This window comes from Diadema antillarum, unplaced genomic scaffold (genome assembly GCF_040938485.1).
Source record: "Diadema antillarum isolate AM-2024a unplaced genomic scaffold, OU_Dant_1.0 seq00001627_RagTag, whole genome shotgun sequence".
In the NCBI taxonomy this organism is placed as follows: Eukaryota; Metazoa; Echinodermata; class Echinoidea; order Diadematoida; family Diadematidae; genus Diadema; species Diadema antillarum.
The window spans coordinates 25,145-52,624 of record NW_027272336.1 but is presented as its reverse complement, the minus strand read 5'-3'; the positions used below and the strand labels follow the sequence as shown (position 1 = coordinate 52,624).

General features: G+C 36.7%; 1 protein-coding gene and 1 long non-coding RNA gene across 2 annotated transcripts in view; one reads left to right on the top strand and one right to left on the bottom strand.

Moving 5' to 3' along the window:
• The first annotated feature begins 224 nt into the window (after positions 1–224).
• LOC139711223 (uncharacterized) lies at positions 225–2,182 on the top strand. Its single transcript, XR_011709501.1, has 3 exons — positions 225–428; positions 831–981; positions 1,934–2,182. It is a non-coding gene; the product is annotated as an uncharacterized lncRNA (long non-coding RNA).
• A 17,468-nt stretch (positions 2,183–19,650) lies between these two features.
• Positions 19,651–27,480, bottom strand: part of LOC139711222 (sterol O-acyltransferase 1-like) — a 29,868-nt gene continuing 22,038 nt past the window's right edge. The window contains exons 9-10 of the mRNA XM_071623141.1: positions 25,858–26,003; positions 19,651–20,582 (exon numbers count right to left, since the gene is read on the bottom strand). Of these exons, the coding sequence (XP_071479242.1) occupies positions 20,529–20,582; positions 25,858–26,003 (200 nt within the window). The 3' untranslated portion in view covers positions 19,651–20,528. The remainder of the gene's footprint in view (positions 20,583–25,857; positions 26,004–27,480) is intronic.

The following is a 27,480-nucleotide window of genomic DNA, read 5'->3' as shown; positions in this document are numbered from 1 at the left end:
GAGCAAATCTATGATCGGATGTGTATTCTTGTTTTCTTGTAAATTCATTGCATGTTCTATTGTAGAGGATCATATGAAAGAACGGTATTCTATCTACTGAAGATGAGATCATATAAAAATCAAACATAAATGTAATCAAGTAAGATATTATATTTAATGAAATATTTCTCAACCATGTCAATTGGCACAAGTGTTTAATGTGTGCACAAATGAAAATACGTCTGTAGTCACAGATCAATTAACTTTCCATTGTTATTATGTTGCGTTAAGTATGACGTAAGGGTGATATGCTGTGATGTATTGTTCTTTATTTTTATCAAGGTGTCACCAACAAATGGACATGCTGAGTTTGAGATCACATCCACTAGAGTGAGGGGGAGATAGAAAGATGTCTTGACTGCGATGTGAATGCCCTTTCCAGCTCAGAAGTAAGTGTCATCGATTTGAAATTAGGAATATCATCTCATGAATACAAATCGATTTATGCAAGGAAATCATATCCTAATCCACATACAAAATCAAATATTTGTGTACAGGAATTACAGGTGTCAAGATGACTTCCATCCTACATAATTCATTTTCAGTAAGATATGGCTTTAGAGCATCAAAGATGATAATAACAATGACATGATTAATGTATTACATGTAAGACAAATTAATGTTGACAGTGACCTGAAGATCCAAAATCTCATACTAAGGGATTCATGAGATCGTGATGATTAATTCTAATTCATGATGAATGTGTTTGTTTATGTTGCAGTATGATTATCCTGTTTCACTCATAAAAATGATAACTTATTTAAGTTTTTGTTAATTGTATTTTCGACCAGAATTAGCACAAAGTGGACAAAATGGACCCTGCAAACCACAGCCAACTACGGACAAGAGAGAGAGAGAGAGAAAAAAGAAAGAGAGAGATGTCCTGACTACCAACCTCTAATCTGTGCATCCTGCACTCTATTTCGAAAGGAAATGTGGGAGGTAAGCAATAATACATGTACATGTAAAATGTAAACCCCAAATATGTTGGAATATTTTGTCAAGCCTTTGACATCTTGACCAAATTTTTGACTGTCGATCGTTCATTGGGCAGAAAATTAACGCATGTTTTGCTAAATGAATGCAGTACTGCATATGCATGTAGTCAATCACTCCAACAACGAAGATTTACATGAATTAACGCTGATTATTATTTTTTTTTTTAGCCTCTGTCAAAGATGGTTGCAGGAGTTTTTATGTTGTTGCAGTCATCATTCACACGCACATCTGTCCTATTCTCATCTTGCAATAACTTAACATTTACTCAGCAGATCATCTTCAACTTTGGTTTTATACAGAAGAGATGATTACCTGCTGAGCCTTGTACAAGTAGCATTTTAGTTATTGTTGTGATTTTGCTGCTGATTGTAAATTACAGGGAAACCCTGATTTTTATTGACTGTAGAGCATTGCTACCATGACATTATATTTACCTTCGGATGGCAAAGTTACCATAACCTCTAAGCAATTTGACTTTGATTAGTTATGAGGGTATTGATGTGAAAGGTCACAGGGACATTATATGCACGAAAGTGTTGAATGTATCCAGTTGCAGTATCAGGCAAGCACTACCTTGAAATTCTTCTGAATGGAATAAAAAGCTTAATGGAAAGAATTGGATATTTGGATCATGAAAGTTTCCTACATTTTATATTTCATCGTGTACTCACGGTTAAATTGCTACAATTAGGATCTACTGTATAAAATAATATACTTTACAGTTTCAAGGAAACACTACATATAGAGGAAATCAAGTAACCGTATGTCTTTATTAGCCTATATGTCACTGTGTCTTCACCAAAGATTAAAATGCCCATGTCACTTTCCTCATCAAGTAAAGACAGATACACCATTCTCTCTCTCTCTCTCTCTCTCTCTCTCTGTCTCTCTCCAGAAACAACCCTGCCAGGCTATCCGGTCCGCATCCAGATTCCGTATGAAGGATGTCATCAGAACCTGAACTTACATGTGGAATGCATCCATCTAAACTTCTCAAATATAATCACAATGTGCTTTCAGAACTATTATAGAAGTTGAATATATAAAAGACATGTGTATATATTAGACATTTCTACTAATCCAGATTAAATGCTTCTTTTCTAATCTTTTTTTTTTCTTTTTTTTTCCCTTAGTGATAAAGTAAAACAAGACCTGATATCAAAATGTGCACAACACTACTTGGCAAAGAGCATTTACAATATGATTTGATGTAGATCTACTTCCAATTTTGATGGCAGCATTAAAGGGATGAGGGATGGCCTACTTTTGGTTGAGATGGGGGCTGATATGGAGATTTTGTAAAATAATGAGAACCCTGTTACGAAATATTAAAGAGTAAACAATACCAAGAGGAATTCCAAATTTATTTGTTAAAAATTGGTTTTGAAAAGGCCGAGATGTACAAAAACAAAGAGGTCCTAATAAAGGTGGCACCCACTTCTAATTATTATCATTCTGTGTCACTTTTTAAAAAAATTTCTCGGCCGTTTCAAAACCAAGAACTTTAATCAAACAAACTTCAAATTACTCTAAGAATTTGATGCTCTTTCATATTTCATAAGTTGTTTTTATTTGCTTGCAAAAAGTTAAAGTCTGAATCTCCATCTCAACCAAAACTATACCATGCCTTTGAGACTCACAGTTACAAGCCGCATACTAGTAGTTCATGGAAATTGATCCTGTTATTTCCTTTGAAGCCCAAACGCCAACATTTTAATCCTGTCAGATTTGAATGTCTTTTGTGTTTGTTTTTATGGGGGGGGGGGGGCAACAAAAGGGAAGTGAACTTTGCCTTTCTTCATCAGATGGAGGAAAATATGTAACATGTTAGTCAGAAAAAAAAACTGCACGTTGAAGTGCTTAAAAAGATAAAATTTCACAAAGTAACAGTTGGTGAATCTGAAGGGAAATAGCATAGAGCATGTTTTTTTCTTTTCTAGTTTAAGATATAAAAGAATAGTATGTAGCTTAAAGGAACGAACATAACTAAAATGTTTCAATCCAAACGCCAAGTACAAGAAGTAGTGAAAAGAAAATGTACTGGTCAAGATGTATGTTTTGCCAGGTTTTCTTTCACATGTGCCATAATTGTCATGATGTTGGTAATACTGTAATATATGTTAGCTATTCAGGGCCCCAGCAATGTATTCTGGTACTTGGAATGAGGGAAAGTATTAGAGGGAAATGCCGGTACCATGCATTTTGGAGAGGTGATTTTTTTTTCTTCATTGAGAGACGAGTATTCAGTACAGATACCTTATCACACTGGTCTGCAGAACACAAAAATAATATCAGACTAAAAGTAGATTTTTAAAAATTTGGCAGTCACCATTCTAATTTAGTTGTACATTGACGAAAGTTCAATGCAACAGCGTACAGTCATAATTAGCTAGGATATGTAACCACAAATTTTTAAAAAGATAGAGATATTGAAATATTGCTTAAAGAGAACATTTTGTTTTTCTAACTGGTGTAACGTTTGTGATGCTGGACACATTATAGTATATGTCACATTAAAAAAAAAAATTGAGGCTGTCAATGCAGTTAATGTAGTCAGCGCAATTTGTATTGTTTTTCAAACTCTTTTGATGTATATCACAGAGATTTGTTCATGAAAGACATTTTCACTGAGGACTCATTCTTTTCTAAAGCTTTTAATCATTTAAGAAGATTGCTTTCAGATGGATTTTTTTGTTTGTTTTTAGATGTCCACAAATGGAGACTGAGGTTCTTTACCTTTCAAAACGAAATACTGTTGAAGAGAAATAATTATATATATTTTGCAGGATTCAAGCATGTTCTTACTGTGTATGGTATTCTAATCAGCATTTTGGTAACCAGCAATATAGATGTCAAGTGCTGCTATTCTAGTAAATGTACGCTAATGGCAAATCATTGCTTTAAAAAAGAGAAATTGCCTCGTTTACTGTTTACTGTATTTCATTCGTGAACGCTGTTTGAGACGGTGGTTGCGGGCGTGTGCACATTGTGTAGTACGTTTTGTTGGTTGACTGGGAATTTAGAGTGTTGGTGATAACTGAAATGATTTTTTTTTCACAAATTTGTGATAATATAGAAAAAAAATCGAATTGCAAACAAACAAGTTGTTACATGTCTGCTCCAAGGACATAGAACTTGGCCAAGGATTAATATAATCTGCAATATAGACTCGATGATATAACCGACTTAATGATGGGAAGGGGAAATAAAGCTGTTATTGCATTGTACGCATTTCACTTCTACTTCCTTTTCGCTTCTTATTTTCTCTTTTGAGGGTGATATTTGCCTTACTTTTTCACACAAATCCGGGATACATAATAACATTTTTATGTCGCCGACTAAGTGTGCGTTCCAAACAACGTTCATGTCAACAATCAACCATCATAAAAGAAACATTTAGTATAAGTCTTCTGCGGGAGAATAAATCAAAATAAAATGGAAACACCTCACCTTAGAACATTACAAAAGTAAAAGTGATTTCGTGCCTATCCCTTGCAGGGCTCCGTTTCAGGGCCTGAGAATGCAAACTTATATAGCATTACGAATTCCAAAGCATTCTCGGGGGAAGGGGTGAGTATGCAGGATGGGAGATTTGGTATCGTAATTTTTCCCAGTAACATGTGATTTGTTATCACGGTTTCCATGACAACCATTTCCGAACATAGTAAACAATTTTATATAACTCTTAGGTTTCATTGTTAAACATAGATTAGTTAGATTGACACATTTTTCACACACACACAAAATGTTTCAACACTTTCGTACGTTTTACAATTATGAATATTTGAAATTTTCAGGGAGTGACCTAATGATGATCAGTTGCCATGGTAACAACACTACTGATTTTATTTTTTTTTGGGGGGGGGGGTGGGGAAGAAGCACATTTCAGTCATATCAAGCTGCCACAAAGGGTTTTGCAGTCAGCTATCCAACCTGTCCATTGACTTCGCCAATTATGTAAGATAAATACCTACACGCACTATACCATGTACAATATATATGGGCTTACGCTATACATTCGATTTTTCATTCAAAATGCGCGTCAGGTAAAAATACATCGTCCCATTTAGGATAACATAAAACGAGTTATCTTTCGCCTTATCTTGTAATTTCTTTGCTGCATAAGATATCAGAATATATATTATATTTCGGAATAATAAAAACTTTTGAATAGATTGATTTAGGTAGTTTAAAAAAACTTTGAAATATTGGTAGATTTTACAAAGTACAATTTTGAGTAAATCAAGTTTTTATGTTTCATTGCGCCATATATGTGCGTGTAAAAATTCTACATTCAAATGCATATTAGTCAGGTTCTAAACTTGAAATGGAAGATAACACATTTCTAGTTTGAAAGGTACTTATCAACCATTACTTATTTCGATAAAAAAATAAAAATCGTGATTTTTTACATTCTTTCAAATTTTGTGCTAAAAAAGACATTTTTCGGCAAAAACGCGCTTGACATCCGGCCGTACGCTAAACTTGAGTATTTTTGCAAGACTTTCAGCTGGAAAACTTAGCATTAACAAATTTTGCCGTCCAAAGTAAAAAAAATCGTCTTGGCTGGCCTACTATTAGATTGGACTGACACTCTTCATCGATTCCAGAAAGTATCGTGAATGGATGGAGGAATGAAATGGTAGGACGGACTCAGTGTCCAAAACCACTATGAGGAGTTAATTGCAAAACGTGGTAAGCACCATTTTCAGACATTTCAAATTAGTTTATCATCGCAAAGAGTGAAATAAGACATTTTGGCTGAAACTTCATTTGTTGCATTATAGAACGAAATATTTTTCAAGTTATGATTAAAAGTCTCACAAGTACTCATTGTTTTCTTTCTTTTTTGGCAGGTTAATCGCAATTATCTCAACTTGACAAGAATGGACTTAGCCCTTTTTTGCGATCAAACTGTTCACACCTGTTTCTCACTGAAGATGCATCACTCGAGTGTTGCAGAATCAATAGTGCTCACCACATCCATAAGTTATTAGTTTTCGACTGTGTAAGTGAACGTTTCAGCGAATGAAATGCAAACAGTGGGTTCTCATAAACTGACAAATTCAACACGACAGTTCAAAATTTTCTCGTCAATTTGTCTCAATTTAACAAATTTGAAATTCACCAACATAATATGAAAGAGAAAAGGGGATGTTCCCTTACCGTTATCTAGATCAACGGTGCAGACAATTTCTCCTCTTTCTAAACGGGTTGGGGGATGTTAAGAGGCTTACCCCCCCCCCCCCCTCCCACATACTGTTTCCCACAAAGGTTGCACGAAAGAACACTGTTCTTTACTCTGCTATTCGTCACAACCACTGCAGAATGCCTGGATGAGTTTTTTTTCTGTAAAAGATAGAAAAGACAATTCATTAGGCGCATATAAAAGCACTATTCATAAATTGTCATAATAGGACTTTTTTTGGTCTTTTTTAGGCATATCACTAACCATGGGGCATTCAGATACACTTCAACCGCAGCCTATATAGGCCTACCTTTTCCAAAAAACCCCAGTTTCATGAACAAACCTGATGAACAATTATATCGGTAAACATACATCTCACATCACCCCGCCCCTCCCGAAAAAAAAAGAAGAAAAGAGGTAACTGTTGAGAATGCGCAATATATCGACAATACCACTGCAAATAGTACATCTTGATTGTTGCTCATTTAAGTTTGTACTTTGTCACGTATGCGCGGACTAAACGCGTCAACCGTACATGGATTAATTTACATTAAGTACGTCAATTTGGAAAATGAGGAGAATTGGAAGGATTGCAAACCAACGACATGAAAATATGACACAAATGAACGTGTGGTTGTATTCATGCATTTTCATGTAAAACAAACTAAACAAATTATTTAGGGGGTTATTCCCCGATATGTGTGGTTGTATACATACATTCTAGCATGTAAAACAAACTAAACAAACAAGTGATGGGGTCCTCCGATGTAAAGACAGATATTCAAGTGAAAAACTCCGTAGGATTAAAAAAGAAAAAGATTTTTGGATTAACAGTGCTCAACAGCGAATCCAAAAGCAGGAAATGTGGAGAAGTTTGTTTGAGTAGCAACAAAAATATAACAGATGACAGACACCACGCTGAAACTGAATTAATTCATGGAAACGATATTACAAAAGACAGACTCACGAGACGTATGATTTTTATGTTTGGTGACATTTCTCACGCTACGCACTCTCTTCTCTGACATTTTAGAAGCACATTTTGCATGCATGTTTGCTTGCGAAGAAATTATCACCCCATTGTGAGGTTCATACTCAATTCCCAGCGAAATCAAATCCTGGTTCAAGTTTTGTAGGTTTCTAGATCACACCACGACGCTTTGCATGGGGAAAAAAAGGTTTTATGTTGTATTAAAATCTAATGTGGCAACCCATGTTGGAGGCTGTGAATTGTACTTGTCTTCATAATATACCGGTAAATATCACGGTCTTATTTACACTAATTATCCGCTCAGGTTGGCGGAGCAAATACCTTGCAATCTGAATTTAAGAATGGAAGAAGGCTGGTAAGAAAGATGCGTGACTTCTTATCGAATCTAAGCGCAACGCAAACAGAGCAATTCCAGACAAATCGGTCAAACCCAAGAGTAAACTCTCCTGCATCTTGTGGGTGGGTCTACCCCCTGACAAATACATGTTTAATTGTGTCTGCCGGGGCCCCTCGTTCGCGCCGTTTTCATGTTCAGCAAATGATTGACTGGAGTAAAGTTTGCAGCCACTCCATCCTCCATGCGAGCATCGAGATTTGTCGGCGGGAGGGAACACGATTGCACATTCATCCGATAGTTTTCTCCCCTTTTGGGGGAGTGTCGATAGAACGATGGACGGGGATTTCCTGAGGTGACAACCTTACCTCATGCGTGTCAACAGCGTTCGACTGCTGCTGCTGACAGTGATGTATACCGAGAACCGAATATAGCATCGAGATATGGATGGATAGATGGATTAAGAGAAAGAGCGGTAGAAGTGAGACTGAAACGATGAGCGCGAGATCGATCGATCAATAATCGATCGATCAATCGCAAACAGGACGCAAAGCACGAAGATAACGCATTCATATCATAAGCTTTGAGAGATTTCGTTGCTTTGTTTTGTTTTGTTATTTTACACGAGAGGTATGGAACAGATCGTGACATTCGTGGTTAAATCCACAGGCATGTTTTTAAATGAAAACAGATCCCTTTATCATGCTTCCTATTCAATGCTATAGTATACTGATGGTTTAATAAAGATGAAAAGCGTATTTCGTATTCTTTATATGCTCAGACAACATAATCATTCAAATATTTTGTGGTACTTTTATTCATTTAATTTCATGAAATAATTTTGGTGCAGATTACACTGGTTTTTTTTTCTCTGAAGACCTTGTTTTTTACTCGTCAGCTGAAGAAACCCGGAAGTGGACGGGTAGAGATGAGCTGAGGACCTTTTTTTTTTTCTTTTTTTTTTTTTTGCTTGTTAGCTCATGAAACCCGGAAGTGGGCCCCCACACTTTTGAAAACACTGCGCCGGCCCTGCACTGAAGGGGGGAAACTTGGTGACCGACGAGACGCATGTAGTAAAAGGTGTTATACTGCCATGGGAACTATGAGTGAGAGATTCAAATGTAGAAAGCTGTGTACCCCCTTTAGAATAACCGCTAGAAGTTGGAAACGGGAAAAATTGACAAATTATGATCATTATCAGGAAACTGGTACGTATCAGGTAGTTTAACTCCCCTCTTCTCTGCTAATGATTTTATAATGCACTTCCTCGTTGAACTCATTTCGGTATTTGCTATACTACCAGTACTACCTCCTGACCAACCTTTCTGATCGTATCATTTATATAGACCGTATGTTTCCAACCATTTTTAATCTGTCTGATTCAAAATCATTGGATTCTTTCTCACGACCTCGGAGGCAGAATGCCCTTGACAGCCTGTATATAGAAACAAGTTCTTTGTGGGCAGTAATGGTAGCGATTATAAAGCCTTGAACATTCTATGCTCATCTGGCTGAACAAGTTGAAGTCACGCAATTTCACGTCATCGTGATACGCAGTAACGTTGGATTGTTAAAGCGTAGGCTGGGACACTGGCCAAGATTATTTCACAGCAGAATGGTTTCAATGGTTTTTTTTTTTTTGTTTGTTGTTGTTGTTGTTGTTTTTTTTTTTTTTTTTTGGGGGGGGGGGGAAGGGGGGGTGATCTGCACCACTTTTTGATAAAATCCCAAGCCCAACTCTTTGCCCATGCTGGAAATAACACTCAGACTCACCAATGTAGCCAAAGTGTGACCATGAGTGTCTATCATGTTCATAGCTCCATCGTGTGACACAGAGCAGGACTGGTAGTAACATACTTTTAATAATGATAATAAAAATGATACATTTTGAGATTTTACAGACGATGATTTGTAGCAGATATCATGGTGCACAATCAAACAATCACACAATCAAACAAAATATAAAAAATATTCAAAAAATTCTAAAATTTCAAATAAAAAAACAAAATATTCGGCGTACGGAAGTACTTATTTCTTCTATCTATTCTCACTCTTACACATCCATCTACCTTATATCTACCTCTATTTCTCTCTTGACAATGTTTTCAGGCCGGTGATTGCGTTGACAGTTTCTTTCATAGCTCATTCAACGGATTCGAAACAAACCTATAACCCTTCATGACAGCGGGGTGGGCGGGACAAGTATTCACACGATACTTGAATCGAGGGCTTGCACTGAGCATTCTGTGCATTAGTATACATGCAACGAAACTGATTGAACTGGGTGTTGTCGAGAAATAGTGGCACATCAATAACAATGAATGTAAAGATCTGATGGGCTCACTCGTGATTACTTTTCTTCATACTGCTTTCATTACAGTGAACTTGGGCATTTTCTATGGTGTAGATAGTTTCTCACGTGGTTTGGCCTTCCGTGAGATCAGACGATTAACTTGGGGATCCACGTGTTATTATTCATTCATTTATTTTTCATTTTCAACAGAAACATATAGATATATTACAGAAATTGAATACACAGATTTCATCATAATACAAAATAAAGGATAAGTTTACAGAAAAATTGTAAGTATACGAAAATGTTGGAAATGGGGAGGAATGTTAAAAAGCTAGGCTTGTAGGGTGCATTCCCCCTGCACGTAATACAAGAAGTTATATGATCGATTGACTGATATACATGTTTGACGTTGTTTGAAGCCAGTATTTACGTTTATTCAGATTACCATTAATGGAAAATTGAATTTTGGTTGCTAGCGCGATTCTGCCTTACAGGTGTTCAAATCTCTTTAATTTCACCCATTAGATGGAGTGACAAGGTGTTTTCCTTTATTATTCAAGAAGCTCTAGGTACTAATTTGACTGTTACTTGGCCTTGTAGCGTAAGTGTGTAAAACACAAAATTAACATCCCTTCATTGAACATGCAAGTCATGCGGTAATTCTCATATAAAAATGCCGATGCAACTTCTTTCCATATTTTTAATGAAAACCTGCAGGTAGTTTAAAACTGCACGAATGATGGACGGGGATTTCCTGAGGAGCAAACCTTACCTCATTCGTGTCAACAGCTGCGCTCGACTGCTGCAGACAGTGACGTGCTAAGAACCAATATAATTTATATATATATATATATATATATATATATATATATATATATATATATATATATATATATATATATATATATATATATATATATATATATATATATATATATATATACGTAAGTAGAGTGTGAACTGCAATATGGCTGACAGTGCTCAACTATATAGGAGCCCATGTAGTACAATATATAGTAGGATGGAAGGCGTTGCTTTATTAGTGACTTAGCTGGACAGTCTGTTTCGGCCGAAGCCTCGTCAGCAACTAAATCAGTTTCTTGTTAAAGTACAGTGTAAGACATACGGCTCTGGTGCACTCGAGCAAGCAAACAAAAGATACAAAAGATACAAAAAATTCATTATATATATATATATATATATATATATATATATATAATTTATAAGCAACTATGTTTCACCTATCAAATTCAAAATTGGAATCTTTTTTCTCCTAACCACCAAAGTGAAACGCCCTTGACAGTGTTCATAGGTGGTAATGATAGATATCATAAAACCTTATATTTCACACTCGTTTGTCTAAATGCACGCAAAAAATTCACGTGATACAGCATTAACATTAATGTTTCGTGTAGACTGAATGGGACACTGGATAAGACTGTCAAAGATAAATGGCTTCCATATTTTTAGGGGTGACTTTTCCACTTTTCGATAAAAAAACATGCGAAACACTGCTTGAATATTGGAAAACAGTTACCGATGTAGCCATAGCGTGACCATGGACTTTCCATCGTGCGACAAAGTGCAGGACTGGTAGTTAACATACTTAAAAATGATGATAGAATGATACATTTTGAGATAATATGCAGACGAAGTAGACCAGGACACTGGCTAAGACTGTGTCGAAGCAGGACGGTTCCCATACTTTTTTTTTTTTAAAGGGGACGGTTCCCATATTTTTTTTAAAGGGGGACCTTCAACACTTTTCGACAAAATCCCACGCCGACTAAACACTATTTTCATAATGGAAAGCAGTTAGTGATGATGTACATGTAGCCACAATGTGACCTTGGATGTTTAGTTCTATGATGTGATACAGAACATACCTGGGCCCTGTTTCACAAAGCTCTTCGTAAAGTTACGCACGACTTTACGAACGACTTAGATATGGCAAGCCAAGGGGGTTTCCTAATCATTGTTAATTTCAATAGCTAAAGTCGAAATTTTGCAGATGACAATGATTGTTCTTACATTTAACACACGTTTTTTAGTTGAAAGTGTATCCCTCCCCCCTGTAGACGAAATATTGATATACAGTCGTACTTTGTTATGAAGGGTAAGAAAAAAAAGAACACACATATTGCACTTCATATTCCAGTAAAGTCAAGCGTAACTTTGCGAACAGCTTTATAAAACAGGGCCTTGGTAGTTAACATACTTTTAAGACGATACGGTTTGAGATTTTGCAGATGTTAACCCTATAAAGCCCGAGGGGGGGGGGGGCACATTGTGCCCCCTACCATATTTTCATTCGCCACTCCTTCGCCTTTAATCCAATTTTAACCAAATTTGGTGACTTTCCCTAAAATCTTATTCCGAACATTTTGATGTATAATTTTGCTATATTTGATATTGCTGGTTGCCATGGCAACCATAAACTGACAACCATGTCAAGCAGATTTTGCCTATTTTTCCGTTCCAATTCCAATTAACAATATTATAATGTATGAAATAGGCGTTTCATGGCTGAAATTTGCTGAAGAAGTAAAATGTGAAGTAACTATGGCCCTGAAATGTTTTTCCTATTATTTCCTTTGTTTTTCTGTGACAACGGCATAAAACGATAAATATAACAGAGATACTTGAAAATAACAGTATTTTCCAAAGATTGCCATTCTATTTTGTGTCATTCTGATTCCTTCATCGAAGTTATACCTCTGATATCATTTATTTATCACATTATCAATCTGAAAACTTGAAAATCCAATATTATGGGAATATGAAATATAATAACTATGCATTTACCTATCCCAAACAATACATCACAAATCTCATAATGTATTTCTTTATTTTGTTATGAATAGCGCCCCCATGTGGTGACCTTGAGAAATTTCAACCTTAACAAATAATGACCTTTGAGTTGCACATCATTTTTGGCAAATATGAACAATATTGGTCAATGATAAGACATAAATACTGGGGATAAAGAAATTATACAGAAAAATGTTTTTAGCATATTTCCTATATATTTCTCTATATTTTGGTAAATAGCGCCCTCTATGGGTGACCTTGAAAAAATACAAGTATGCAGTCATGTAGAGTATGAGTTGCCCTACCCATGTGTCAAATATGACGATGAAACATCAAGCAATAACAAAGTTATATGGGGGGGGGGCACAATGTGCCCCCCCCCCCCCTTGGGCCTGGGAAGGGTCAAAATAGCTTGGGCTCTATAGGTTTAATGTAGCCGATATTAGGGTGAACGCAATCAAACAATCGAACAAAACGATGAATCAATATTCTACATACTCTGAAATTCCGAAATAATTGGTATATGCGTTGGGGGTTACGTTTTTTCTTTTTTTTAACACTTACCCCCCCCCCCCCATCTCTCATTCTCTTTCTCTCTTTCTTTCTCTCACTCTAGTTACCTATCTACTTCTCTTTCTCTCTTTAAAGTGTTTTCTGGTCGGTGATTGCATTGGTCTTCTTTCATAGATCATTCAACGGATTCGAAACAGACCTAACCCTTCATGACAGCCCGTGGAATGGGCTGGGCACAGACACATTACTTAAAGCAATAGATTGAACAATCTATGCATTGTAAGTACACTGTATAACAAAGGAGATTGAACTGGGCGTTGCCCAGGAATATTGATATGTGGAGATCTGATTGGCTGATGGTATGATACGCTGAAGTTTCATCTATCTTACTTTTCACTCTGTTCTTTGCTTTGTTTGTTTTGCGCAAACTACGCAAGGATGATTTTTCGTCGGAAGACATCCGGAGAAAGCCTTCTCCGAATGTTGGACATTGCCATTTTTTCGACATTAACGTCCTTCGCAAATCGTCACCGTGCTCCGTGAAGTCAGCTGTTTAGTCCGGTTACAGTTAATTGAAATGTAATTGGTTGCTGGCGCGGTTCTGCCTTAAGGTACTCATCCAACTGTCTTTTATTTCGCCTGAAATAGAGTGGCATTGTGTGATTTAATTTTTCCTGTCATTCAAGAAGTGAATTAGTACCTAATTTGACTCAAAATTGGTCTTTTATAGGCAATAGTGTGTAGAACCCACGTTTCTATTGAACATAATCGTGCGACCGTTCTCAAGTGAAAATGACGATCAATATTTTCCATCTATTATTCTTTTTTTGTTGGGTAACGACCTGCAGGTAGTTTTTCGTTTGAAAGTTGTAAAAATAAACGAACATCATAATAATGAGAGCGATGATACGCATTGTCTTGGATCTGTACTAAGTAATACGGTCAAGATTAAAAGCAGGAAGTAAATTCAGTGTTCAATATTCTTGATAAACGTAGGCCCCTACTATTATTACTATGTATCCTCTCAATCATCACAGCTATCTTTAAGTTTCCCTGCATGTATAAAGGAGGACTACTTATTTGTCGCTGGCTATTTATTTCCCATTGCAACTTCCGGCATAAATGGGAGGGTGGGTTGGGGGGGGGGGGGACGTGATGACCCTCCCATGGCCAGGGGAATGCCCTGAGTATCATAACCCCACCCTACATATGTGATTTCAATGATCTGCTTCAGTTCCACCATCTGCCCGATTGTGCATATTTCTGAGAAAGAAAATATAGAGCATACAAATAAAAATGTAGGTATACACACACATATTTACACAAACAAACAATTATGACAGACAACGACGTAAGTTCAAACGCCCTGAATGATTACTACGTTGGTAATAGTCACCGTGAATTGACATGATTTTTTTAAAACCCAGGTTAGCATTGGGCATGTACTACGTACTCACACACACATAAACGCATGCTAGACACACCAAGGAAACCATTCTGCACTCTGTAACATGTCACATACTGTATCATATTTCAGAATTTATTTTCAGATGGTCGCATCATCATTCAATATATAGATTTACATATTCTTTAAAAAAGTCCAATTTCTTCCTGTTTTAAACACTAAGTTTTGATTACTTCGCACATAAATATCTCATCACATGATGACATCGAAATCACAAGCAGCATAATAAATGTTCATATCATCAATCAACAAACAGTAGATTGGTTATTATAATCATAATTTTGTTCTCATGATTAGGTTTCAAGTCTGATCGACGTTACTTTATCTGCCCAACGATAAGTAGTATCAATCCGAACTGAAAGTGAATTATTAAGTGGATACTTCTGAGCTGTCGTCGTATCAAAATCCAGCGTCAGCCAGTGTGACAATGTGTATCCCGTCATTTGATTGGAAAGTTCGTGAAATCCATTTATGACGGGTAACTTAGTAGGCCTGCCGACAAGTTCGGTCGAATTTCCTCAAATGAGAAATGACAAAACTCTATCTTATACTGTGTACAAATCACAGTTCTTACTGCTAATGCGAAAAAAAGAGTGTCATACCTTTCTAGGGGTGACACATGATACACTTGTACTTTTGATCTTACCTCGTCAGGAGAGAAAGCACAATCATTCAGAATGTATTTGTCAAACTGACAGGTTTACACGTCACACTTGTCTATACAAATCAAGCTCTACCCGATACGAAACTATTCTGCAATGAGGTGTGAATTTTCTTCAATTTGTCTTGCGTATACAGGAATGATCCAAATGTAACCACAGCTTCACTTTCAAGAACGAATATCATTGCTGCACTTATATCCAGGAAGACTTACGGGTCCACCCACTGCCAGCTACAGTACAGAAGCATCCCAGTAAAACTCACACATTGCGAAATCATCTACTCAGTAATACTGAAAGTTAAAAAAAAAAACAGCAACACCACAAAAACACACGCATATACATATGCTGCAACGCATTGTAATACAGAAGCATTTGGTGTTCTTAGTCATATATGACAAGTAATGCTAAAATATCTGGCAAAATAATCATAACTGTGGTCTATGTAGGTCAATGTCGCTGCCCCATTGCATGGTTTTTTGCCGTACTTTCTGCATGACATCGCAAAAACGGGAAAATTTCTTTGCTGCTGCTCTTGGAGGAGCTTGCCGATCCAATGCAACTGGTATATACCTTGGCAGGGCTGCACTACTGATCTCTATACGAGGTGTATCTCGACATCTCATCGGCCCATTCACGCTATACTAGTACTTGGTACTTAGTAAATATCCTCCACAAGGGTTTCATAAAAGGCCTTGACTGGATGTGCGCCAAACGAGTGAAGCCATCACCGCGTCGCCATCTTTGCAGGCACACTCTTTGGAGACCTGCCTACATTTACAAGCAGAGTCTGTCACCAAGATCATGTGATGTCGTGAGCTCCGTATAGAAGTGAATAGGTGATGTGCATGGGAAGATGGCGGCGCGGTGTCTTCAAAGCAATTGGCCTATGTGACGTCCAGATACCTCATATAGAGATCAATGGACTGCACACTTCCAGCGACCATTCATTAATTTCATTGGGTTAATACAACGCAAGGCATTAATAACGTCGGGTCATCTAATCCCTTTGAAATGCGCAACCTGCATACGTATCCATCAGCCCATTACTGATCACTGCCACATTTCAATCACTATATAATACAGTGAGTGCTTCGTCGCCCATTTCAAGTAATCAGCCCTCACCTCGTCAAAAAGCGAGTAAGAATTTAATCAAATTACTCCTCGTGACAACAAAACAATACTGACAAAGATGAACTACGCAGCATAGGATTACCTCTCTTGTATTTCAGTTACTAATTACTCTACCAAACTAATCTCATAAATGTTTCCGCAAGGTCGAGATAATTACTTTGAAATCAGAGCAAATTCTGTCGAAATAAATCTTTCCCATTTCAGTCGGTCAATTTTTCACGCTAAAACCGGAAGCAGATATATCATTTTGATGTACCTTGTAATCTGACTGGACTATACAATCTTGACTCGGTACGAACAGCTTCCGACGCAGCGGAACGCATGTTGAGGAAAGTAGAGCAATTCACGCACAAAATAAGAACAGTATACAGAAAACAAACAACTTTGACTGCCAAACCAAACAGCCACAGTCAACGGCGATGAGCTGTTGAGACTCAGTGGTTGAAACTACAGATTCCCAAATGTAAAGCCCCCAGTTCGAGTCCCCTGGAACCAACAGTAGTTCTCATATGGGCAAGACTTTATCTAAAACATAAAGAAAAAAAATTCCTTACGATTAAGGGAAGAGCCTAATACCCATAGGTTCAGTAGTGGCTTGTCAAAAGTATAATACAACTGCTTTCCCTTTTCCAGCCCTAGATCATGGTTCAAACTTTAACACTCAAATTCGACATCGCTTTCAGAAATATACCTGCAAGGTTTTGAAAGAGAAGTATATCGCGTTACTATTCATCAAAGCATTTATCCCATTTCATCCCACGCTCAAATAAATGTACTGTATTTATGGCAAAACGCCATATGTCACCACCAGCTATAGTTTTGTGATATCTTCTTCTTATTGCTGGTGCTTATCTTCTATTTATTGCTGGTGCTTTGAATCAATAACTATGCAAGAGTAGATGAACAAATGGGCTTGGTGGTCATCTAAAAGAAATATCACTTTCGTTTTCTGCGAAGTATAATATCCTGAATAGAAACTAAGCTTGGAACCTTATGATGAGGATGTTTCTAAGAGATCAACATGTAATTGTCTGTTACAAAAAATCTAATGCTACTGTGTACTTATCACGCTAGAATGAATTCACTTTGAAGTCTACGTCTGTAATCTACAATGAACCCTATCAATAAATTGCCAGTAGAAGCTGCTACAGTTTATGATGATGAAAAGGAGATATGTCTTCATCCTAGACAATTTCATATCTCTTAGGTTTTCTCAATGAAGTGGGAGGCACATGCAAATTATGGAATGAGTATAGCATGAAAGGTGGAATATATCATATACCCCCACTGAACCTTGTTAACACGTGCATAAGAGTAATACATTGTATGCTGACCGTGGTAGTATTTATACAGTTAAACCCATTCCATACTGAATTCTGAAATGCTCATAGACTTAATATGCAGGCCACTAGGTTTCCATAAATAGAAAGGGTTAAGGCTGAAACACAAAACATAGTCATGTCATGCAATGGGCTTAGCTCATGACACGCCGACTTTCTAATTATTATGTACACCAAATAAAACATCTGGCGAGTAATTAGCATGTAGAACGTACATACACACAAAAACAGAAATCCTGACATACAGGCTTTTAGACACACTGCAAATTCATTCTCACTCTTCCCATTAGAAATGCCATAAGAGAATATACAGTAGTAGGAGTGCAACTGAAAAATCTGATCAACTATGATTCATTAATGCAATAATCATTATCACAAGATGGTACATGACTCATATCGTACAATAGGTCAAGCACCTACAGCAGTTTTTTTCCCATTTACTTTATCTCTCTCTCTTCTTCTCTCACTCTCTCTATCCCCTTCTCTCTTCCAATCCTATTTTGACAGACATTAAAATTACTGACTTGTTGATTATATAGAAAGGCCGCATGGATGTGTAAGATTTTGTTCACAGGCATTCAACTAAACACAAGAAATATTTCAATTTTGCAAAAACGAGAGCAAATTATAATCAACTTTAAAAACAATAAGATATTCATCATCATCATCAACTACACAACTGGCAGAGTACCATGTCTTTCTGATTCTCCAAGATTTTGCACATTGAAATGTATTTCAAACTCTGTAGTTAAGATTGTCAATAAAAAAAAAAGAAGGTATCTAGCACAATGCTTCCACCAAAGAAATACACAACACTGCAAGGCAAATATCCTGCAATATTTCATGAAATTACTGGCTGTTGCACTAATATAAAGGAAGAAAGGCCCAGTTGATATGCATTGTTTTGTTTTCAGGCATTCAACCACAAAGAAAAAAATAATTATACGCATATATATTTCAAATTGGCAAAACATACAGAAAATTATGATTAACTTTAAAAAAATATCAAAAGGAGTACCAAAATCATCATTCTACACAACGGACTGTGTAACATGTCTTTTTGATTCTGAGAGATTGTGTACCAGCATACTGAAAGATGTTTTACAAATGTCTGTGGTTAGATTGTCATTGAAAAAAAACAACAACAAAAAAACAAAAAGGCATCCATTGATATGCAATCACCAAGGAAATACATATTTTTACTTCCTGAACACCCTGCCCGCATTAATGCAAAATGTTCCTTCAGTCTCAATCATAGGTATCATTCATGCAGTTTTTCCAAGGCTTCAAGGTAGAGATTAAATTTAATGCATGTACCATAAAAATGGGGCTGCTAGAAGTAAGGTTTTTCAAAGACGATTTGACATGATTCTGTCAGTAAATATAAGGAAAAAAACAACAATTAAACATATATACATTTCAAATTGGCAAAAGATACAGCAAATTATGATTAACTTCAGAAACAATATTAAAAGGAAGGTCAAAACCATCATTCTACACAACGGATTGTGTAACATGTCTTTTTGATTCTTAGAGATTGTGTAACAGCATACTGAAAGATGTTTCACTAATATCTGTGGTTAGATTGTCATAAAAAAAAACATCCGTTGCTATGCAATCAACAAGGAAATACATGTTTTTACTTCTTGAACATCCTACCCACATTAATGCAAAACTTCCTTCAATATCAATCATATGTATCATTCATGCACATTTTCCAAGGTTTCAACTTTTAAGGTAGAGATTAAATTCAATACATGTACCATAAAAATGGGGCTGCTAGAGGTATGTTTTTTCAAAGACGATTTGACATGATTCTGTAAGTAAATAAAAGGGGAAAATGATTTAAAAAAAAAGGATTAATAAAAGTCTGAGGCTATTCCATTTTTCCTTCCATTCCCGAGCTGCAATCATCTTCAAAACACTGCACTCAGACCAGATCGGCAAGATTTAGTCAAGCTTCCTCTCTTCTTCTTGAAAGATGGGGGCGGTTGTTACTGTAGTTAGTCACACTTTGGTTTCAACCATTTTTGTTGGATATTCCTTGGAGCTGCATGTGCCACAGGTGTGGCAAACTGTCTCCAGCAGTGATCAATAGTGATGATGTTTTGAGTACGTTTTGCTGCAACCTTAGACAATAAATGCACGAGCAATACATGAACCTACAAAAGTACAAATCTGCTTTAGATCGGTTGTTCTATTTAGTACCTGGTATATCATTACATACTTGTAATGCCCACTACATCAAGTAGTAAACAATGCCTATTGCACTACTTGCAACCACCTATATAATGACACTGTAGGTATCTATTGCCATTTTGCTGCTTTATAGAAGCCTGTTTCACCTTTGACCTCTACTGAAGAAACTGATGTACAGACTTAGTCTTTTATACATAGGTAGGAAATTCCACATCACTGGAATAAATATAATAATTTGTCATCACACAGACTGTTCCAAATCTTCCAGTGCGATACAAAAGGAAACAAGCTCTGTACAATTAATAATGGCCCTTACATCCTTTTGCACCTCAAGGGTCACCAGTTGACTCTAAACGTGCCTGACCATAATAAAAGCACTTTTTGGTGATACGACAAGGTTTTAGTGTAAGGACAGTGGTGACATCATTCTCTCGGTATTGCTTGACTCTTCCGCGTCACAACGACTCGCGTTCTCAAAGACGAATAAATAAAGGATAATCGACTCTCGGTTGGGAATGTACACAAGGCATCTGGGTGGCGAGAAACTGAAGACCGTCGTCCTACGACACGCGGCATCCCCACGTCTGTGGCACCAAAAGCTGTAACCACGAATCCTGCGACAAGAACAGCAAGAGGAGATTGTGATGTCTGCATTTATTTGACCTCAGTGTCTTGCTTACAATCTTAACATCATTTAAATTCAATTCCCTTTCTAAGTCCAAAAACACAGTGACCAGTTTTTACAGAGGCACACACGTACTGCATTCACACACAAATCATGAAATCTATGCATGAGTACTGTAAATTTCGCGAGAACCAAAATTAACGAAATTAACATGCACATGAAAGTTCTAGTTAACACATATGCATTGAATGTTAGAAGCAAGTCGTGAAAATGTTATGTTGTAAACAAGGCAAGTGCCAAAATATGTCTCGCCCATTCGCGTAGAAGAATTTTTTTTTCTAAATCCTGGAAGTTCATTGACCCCGCCTATGACCTTTGACCTTGTGGTGACCTTTGAATCCCCAAGGGGCATCTAACAGACAAGTTTAGTCACAAATGGAGATATAGATCAGAAGTTATGAGCCATAATCGAAATGCCCAATAAAAACTTAACATTGGGCCATAAAGGTTTGTTGACCCGTCTGTGACCTTTGACCTTGTCATGAACTTCGTCTCCCCAAGGGACATCTACTATCCAAGTTTGGTCACAAACGGACCTAAGGATCAAAAGTTATGTGCCATAAAAACTTAACATTGGGCCCTAAAGGTTTGTTGACCCCTCTGTGACCTTTGACCTTGTAGTGACCTTCAACTCCCCAAGGGACATCCAAGTATGGTCACAAACGGACAAATACATCAAAAGTTATGAGCCATAATTGAAACGCGCCGTAAAAACTGAACATTGGGCCCTAAAGTTCATTGACCCCAGCCTGTGACCTTTGACCTTGAGGTGACCTTTATGTTTGGTAAAATGTGTAACTTTGTATAACCAATCTTCCTTCCAAGTTTGATAGAAATTGAAGTCCTAAGTAGAGAGTTTTTGTAGCGTTACAGACAGACGATGAACCGACGGACGACGGACGGACAGACGCCGCAGGCGATCCCTTAGTGTCCCTGCACCTCCGGTGGGCTCGACAAAAAGGCCTTCGGCTCCAATTCACGAAAATTACATGCCGCGAAAATATTGTGTTTTACAGTAAACAATTTAATAGCTGGAAGCACAGAGACATAACTGAGAAGGCAAAAGACTTTTCTAGTGAAAAGTTCTGGACATAATTCTGTATAGCGCATGAATCATTTTTAGAAACGTCTTCCTCACAATGAGAAATTTTGACATATTAAAGTAATAGATGTTTATATCAAATTCATTTTTATCCTCATCATTGCTATTACTGTATAAATCATCATGAATATTATTACTTTTATTATTATTATTATCATCATCATCATTATTATCATCACTGTCATCATTCTTACTTTCATCATTACTATTATCATCTTTATTACAGTCACCATTGTAATGAGCAGTAGTGTTATCCTTGTCATCTTTGGTACATTTTTGTAAATTTGGTGGGCTCATAACTCTATGAAAGAATTGTCTGGTAAAATTATGCCATCATGTTTAAATCTTTTTTTTTCTGCTCAAGTCTGCAAGCTGGTTTCACTAATGGTGTGCTGAAAAATCCTGCTGCTTTCAATGTGTTCCTTTTGCCTGATAGTAATCGGTAAAAAATGATAGCTATGGCATTCTTCATAATCATAGCACACATGTGAAGTTAACGCGTTTTGTAGACAGACTGCCTCTATCATGAGCGGTGCAAATCATTCACAAACTTGTACAACATTCCGTTATTAAAGGGATAGGTATTTGTGATAAGTAAGCAGACCAAGCAGACTGGAAATGATGGTAGATAGAAGAAAGCAAGAATTGATTAATTGTATGGAGTGAGAGTCTCTAAGTGCACAGAAACAATGGTGGGTAGTCTTGTGACAAGTATAAACCGCAAGGCACTTGTCGGTGCTGTAGTGTGCAGTGCTGTTCATATGACAAGGATCTGAAGTATGGCATGTTTTTAGTTTCTATTACGAAGCACTGCTCTACGCAGACACAGAGAAAGACGAAAGTGTAATTCTTTTGTGACACGGTTTCATAATAACAAGCAGACTGGGTCAATATTGTTGGTTGCATGATGACAAACTACATTATCTTTTACAGCTAAGTAGTTGGGTACTGTAATATATGAATAAATAAATACACTATTAATATAAATGAAGATAGTGATGAAAAAAACCTTCAAAGGATATACTGCAATGTCATGTCTATGTAGCTTGCTGATCCACAGTCAATAAATCATGCCAATGGCCCTTGCTCAGCCTTTCCTTGTCATTATTAAGGTCATAGAGTCTTTGTGAGTTAAAACCTGTCAATAGAATTAGGCATATGGTGGGTTAACCCTTCCTTTGCCTCTGCACTTCACTGTTACTTGTTCATTGACAGGTCGGCCAATGAACGTATAATTTGACCATCATGCATGCAGAGCTGGCCAGAAGACCTACATACATTGTAGATGTAACAATGCCATGCCATAGTCCTGTCTAAAAATTGCAAAGTGATACAGCACAGATACAAACAATGCATATCCCTAAGGTTCAACATAATTTTGAACGAAAATTTGGGGATGCAGAAATTTAAGATTAGTAGCACAGTAAGGGTTAATGTGCCCAGCAGAAACCTAATCACACTACTCTCTTGGAATTTTGCATTAAACTTGTAGTTGAGGCTTGCAGCTGGCATGGTGCCAAGTTTTGAATCCACCAGAATTGATAGAGCACTAAAAAAACGAGAGTCTCCTCCCTGTTCAAGTTGATCATAAATAAGCTGAGTGACTTTGAGGGACAGTGTGTCTTTTCAGTATATGCATAGTATACAAATGTGTTTCTCTTAAAGTTATTGTTTATAATAATCAGCTTCATATTTCTGCTATTCCTCGCATTTCAAATCAAATAATCACCAAAGTCAAAGGTCTTTTCAAGTCATCTTCTCTTTCAATATATTCTACTGATTTTAATCCCTCAGAAGTCAAATTTTCTCTCAAAGCTATTTCTTTAGTCCAAATAGATTTGACTTAGGCAAGACTGACTGTACAGCTAGTTCTCATGAGCACATTGGAACAAATGACTTCTCCTTCTTTTTCAGGTGGTCAGGCACTTTACCGGTTTTGCTCATTGTACCAATTTATGGAATTCATCAATCATGTTCAAATAAAGAATGAACTTGCTTATAGAGAAGGTGACAAGAATGGTCAGTCAGTTTGCATTGAATGTCTTAACAAACTTTTTTTTCTTTCTATTAATACATTGCAAAATACTGCTATGCTGTGAGATGCTGTCAGGTGAATGTGCCGGCAAGTACCATTTATATGGATTACTTGAATAATCATTATATCACAGATGCTTATCTCAAATCTGAATCTAAAATCCAACATGCCTGTAGATAAACATGTGCGAAGTGGAACTAAAACTACATGTAGTTTATTATTTTCATACTAAACTGATCATAACTTATCTCTGCGACAGGATCATAAGTGAATGTCAAATTAGAACATATCAAAATTATATGGTTGAGCATGTCTATTGGTACATAATTATGACCTTTTTCTGCTCATGTGCAAAATGGAACTCCAAACTACTAGTAGCTTATCATCTTTTTTATACTAAATCATATGTTATCTCCATGATAGAGCCATAATTATGTGAATGTCAATCACAACATTTCAAAATCATATGGTTAAACATCCTTTCCACAATTACGGTACATTGAAGTGTTTTCCCATCTTGTGCTATTTTAAGTTTACAAATTGTACATGAGTTATCGCAGCATTTCCTAAATTGTTGTTATACATGATAATATGTTCATCTCAGTAGGGTGTAGCTAGATAATTGATTCATCCCAGGGGTGGTGCTAAATAAAGAGTACAAATCTGAAATTTTTCTTCTTTTTTTTTTTAAAATTCCACAGACAACACAGTGACAGGTTGCCCAAGGTGAAGAATTGTTTTCCCCATGCTAGTGAGTTCAATGCTCTGTTAAATTGCCTGCTACATGAGGGAGTGTGGATTGCCATGCTTTAGGGCAGTAATCAATGTATAAATTCTATTTCTGGGAATCCAGACCAATATGTTTTCGCACCCTGCTATTATGTATTTGCTGTGTATTTGCAATCCTTTCTTTGCCAAGTATACACCAAATATCTTTGTAATGTCCATTGTCTGTGTTTTTTTCTTTTTATTTGAATTTGGTATAAAGTGAATTTGATAGTAAACAATTCAAAATTGGAATAAAAACAAGCAACATCAGTCAAACAAAAAACAGTAGAAATTTCACGACAATCATGACAAAAAGAAAAAGGCAATAAAATATTCTTGCAAGCCTTGCTGTTCTTCAATTCACATATTAAAGCAAACTGCCTCCAGTCATTGTCATGCAGCTCTCTCTTCCATTTGTTTATTGTTGTTCTTTCACAAATACAGACAAAATAGTGGAATGATTCCATTCTTTTTTTCCCCTGATTTTAATCTACTGTATCATGTTGAATAATATCCCCTTCAAGAAGTCATGATCATCAAAATATTACCACTCCAGAATGCACTTGCAGCTTGATGCTTTTTATAGGATAGGATAATATACAGCCAAAAAATCTTGACTGGGGTCGACCATTACCGATGTCCCTACGCTTCAATGCACATATTCGCTGCCCAACGCCATTCATTGCTTTCCATCGTACCCTGGTGGGCAGCGAAATGATCGGGCCACCCATGAATGCCCATGCTACATGGTCATTTAACTCTTTATGTGCCATGGTGTAAACCCCCTGTGTGCCACATCATTCTGAGATAGCAATGCAGTCATGCTTTGTTTGATATTAAAAACATTCTGCTTTTTTTTTAAAATCTACGTACCTATTTTTGTTACCCCGGACAAGTAACGAGCAAAGTTTAAGAAAAAAATAAAGCTTTGCTTTAGTGTAAATTGTACGACAAATCTATGATTCCTTTTCTTTCAAATTGCAAAGCTACATTATTGTATAAGAGGCATGACGTTTGCTCACAAAACAGTGACAGAAATTTAGAATTTAGGTTTGCAAATCCATAAAGGACATCCCGTCATGGTCAATCACCACATAAATTGCAAGCTTCATGTAACCTGTAACAGGAATGGAATCGCGATAAATGCTTCCATTGCACTGCGGCATATGGCGATGCATCGATTGTTTTGGGCAGGTTTGTGTGATTGAGCAGAATATGCAAAGTTGGCATGCCCACGACTGAGTCAGGCGTGCGAATGCGGCACATAAAGAGTTATGTTAATGTAACATTTCCACTCACCCTATCGTATTCACAGTAGACCCTGGCGTGCCACTCTAGGCTGTAGAGAACAACAATGAGCCCCATGCCCGATATCAGGGTAATCCACATGAAAATGTTCCAGAACGCCGACGACCGCTCGCCAGCCATTGTCAGGAATAAGGGAACTGTGTACAGAGGGGAAGGTGGAAAGAGATCAGAATTGAGGATGACATTGAGTGCAACATGGGGAAATAAAATGCACAAAATTATAGATAGTTACTGATTAGAGCTCTAATTGTAGATACCATGTGACCCTACATCACAAAACCAAGAAAAAGTCGCAAGACATGGATTTCTAGTTAAGAGCAGATTCTGAAAGAGCAGACTTAAAGCTTTAAAATGATATACCAGAATTCATTTACATGGACTCTCCTTGCCTATCAAATATTTGAAAGAATTTACACATTCCGGAAAAGTTGAAAGTGAAGAGTGTGTACGAAGAGGGTTTCTTTAGAAATGAAAATTACATCTAATCACAATATTCTGCAAAAACGTGTTCTAGGAAACATGTTTGGTTCATTTCATGATCACAAACTTAATAACAATAATGTAGCAGAAGTATTGCTCTCTCACAAAATATGAAAAACACAAGATTGACTTGGTTGACTCATTCTACCTATTTTGAGTCCTCGTGAGTATTTGTTGCTTTTATGATGCAAAGTCACAAACAAGCAGACAGACATACTGGTATACTTAAAACTAGGAGGAAAACCACATGCACTGACATACTAATACACTTGAAGTAATATGATGACTGGGATCTGTTTACATTTGCAGAGTTATGATCGATTGCGCTTCGAAAACTTTTTAATATGAAAGAGGCCCTGTGTCTGAAGAGACAGGAAGAGATCATCAGAGCAAAATAAGCCCCAGAACAGTAACACGAGTTATGAATTTTTTCTGAGATGACATTTCAAATCTACGTAGATGTACATACAACAGAAAGGAAGGCAGTTGAACTGAGATATAGAATACGTGTACATCATAGATCTATACATGTGAAGAGTTTGTTCGCAAAAAGTTCATTTTTGAAGATTTTGAAGTACAGTCTCTGTCACAAAGTACAAAATAATACCTTTTAAATGATATATTGGTCACTACATATAAAGGTACATTTTTGAAGTTATGGTCCAAAGAAGCGAAAATTTTCTTATTATTCTCTTTATTTTTCTTGACCTTTAATCGCAAATATCTCCATTTGGCAAATGTGGACTTGTCGGCTTTTGCGAACAAACTCTTTAAGTGTACAATGTATATGAGCTAGCTGTGCATGAGAAATTATTGTACAATAACAAGATATATTGTATGTAAGTACTGTAAAACCAGAAATTTTTGTGCGCATGAAACTTTCACGAATTTCACGAGAAGCCAAGTTTTGTGAAAGTAAAGTGCATGCAGAAGTATTTGTCAACATACAAGTAGTGCCCTGAATGCCAGCAAACTTTTCCAGACTGTACTAGTGCGTGCACATTTTTTTTTTTTTTTTTGTGGGTTTAGTAGTGTGCAGTCATTTATGTTGTGTGTTTCACATCAACTAACAGTTTGTGTTCCACGATTCTCTCTATTCATGTACAGTAGTGTACTAAAGTACTCATGATTTTT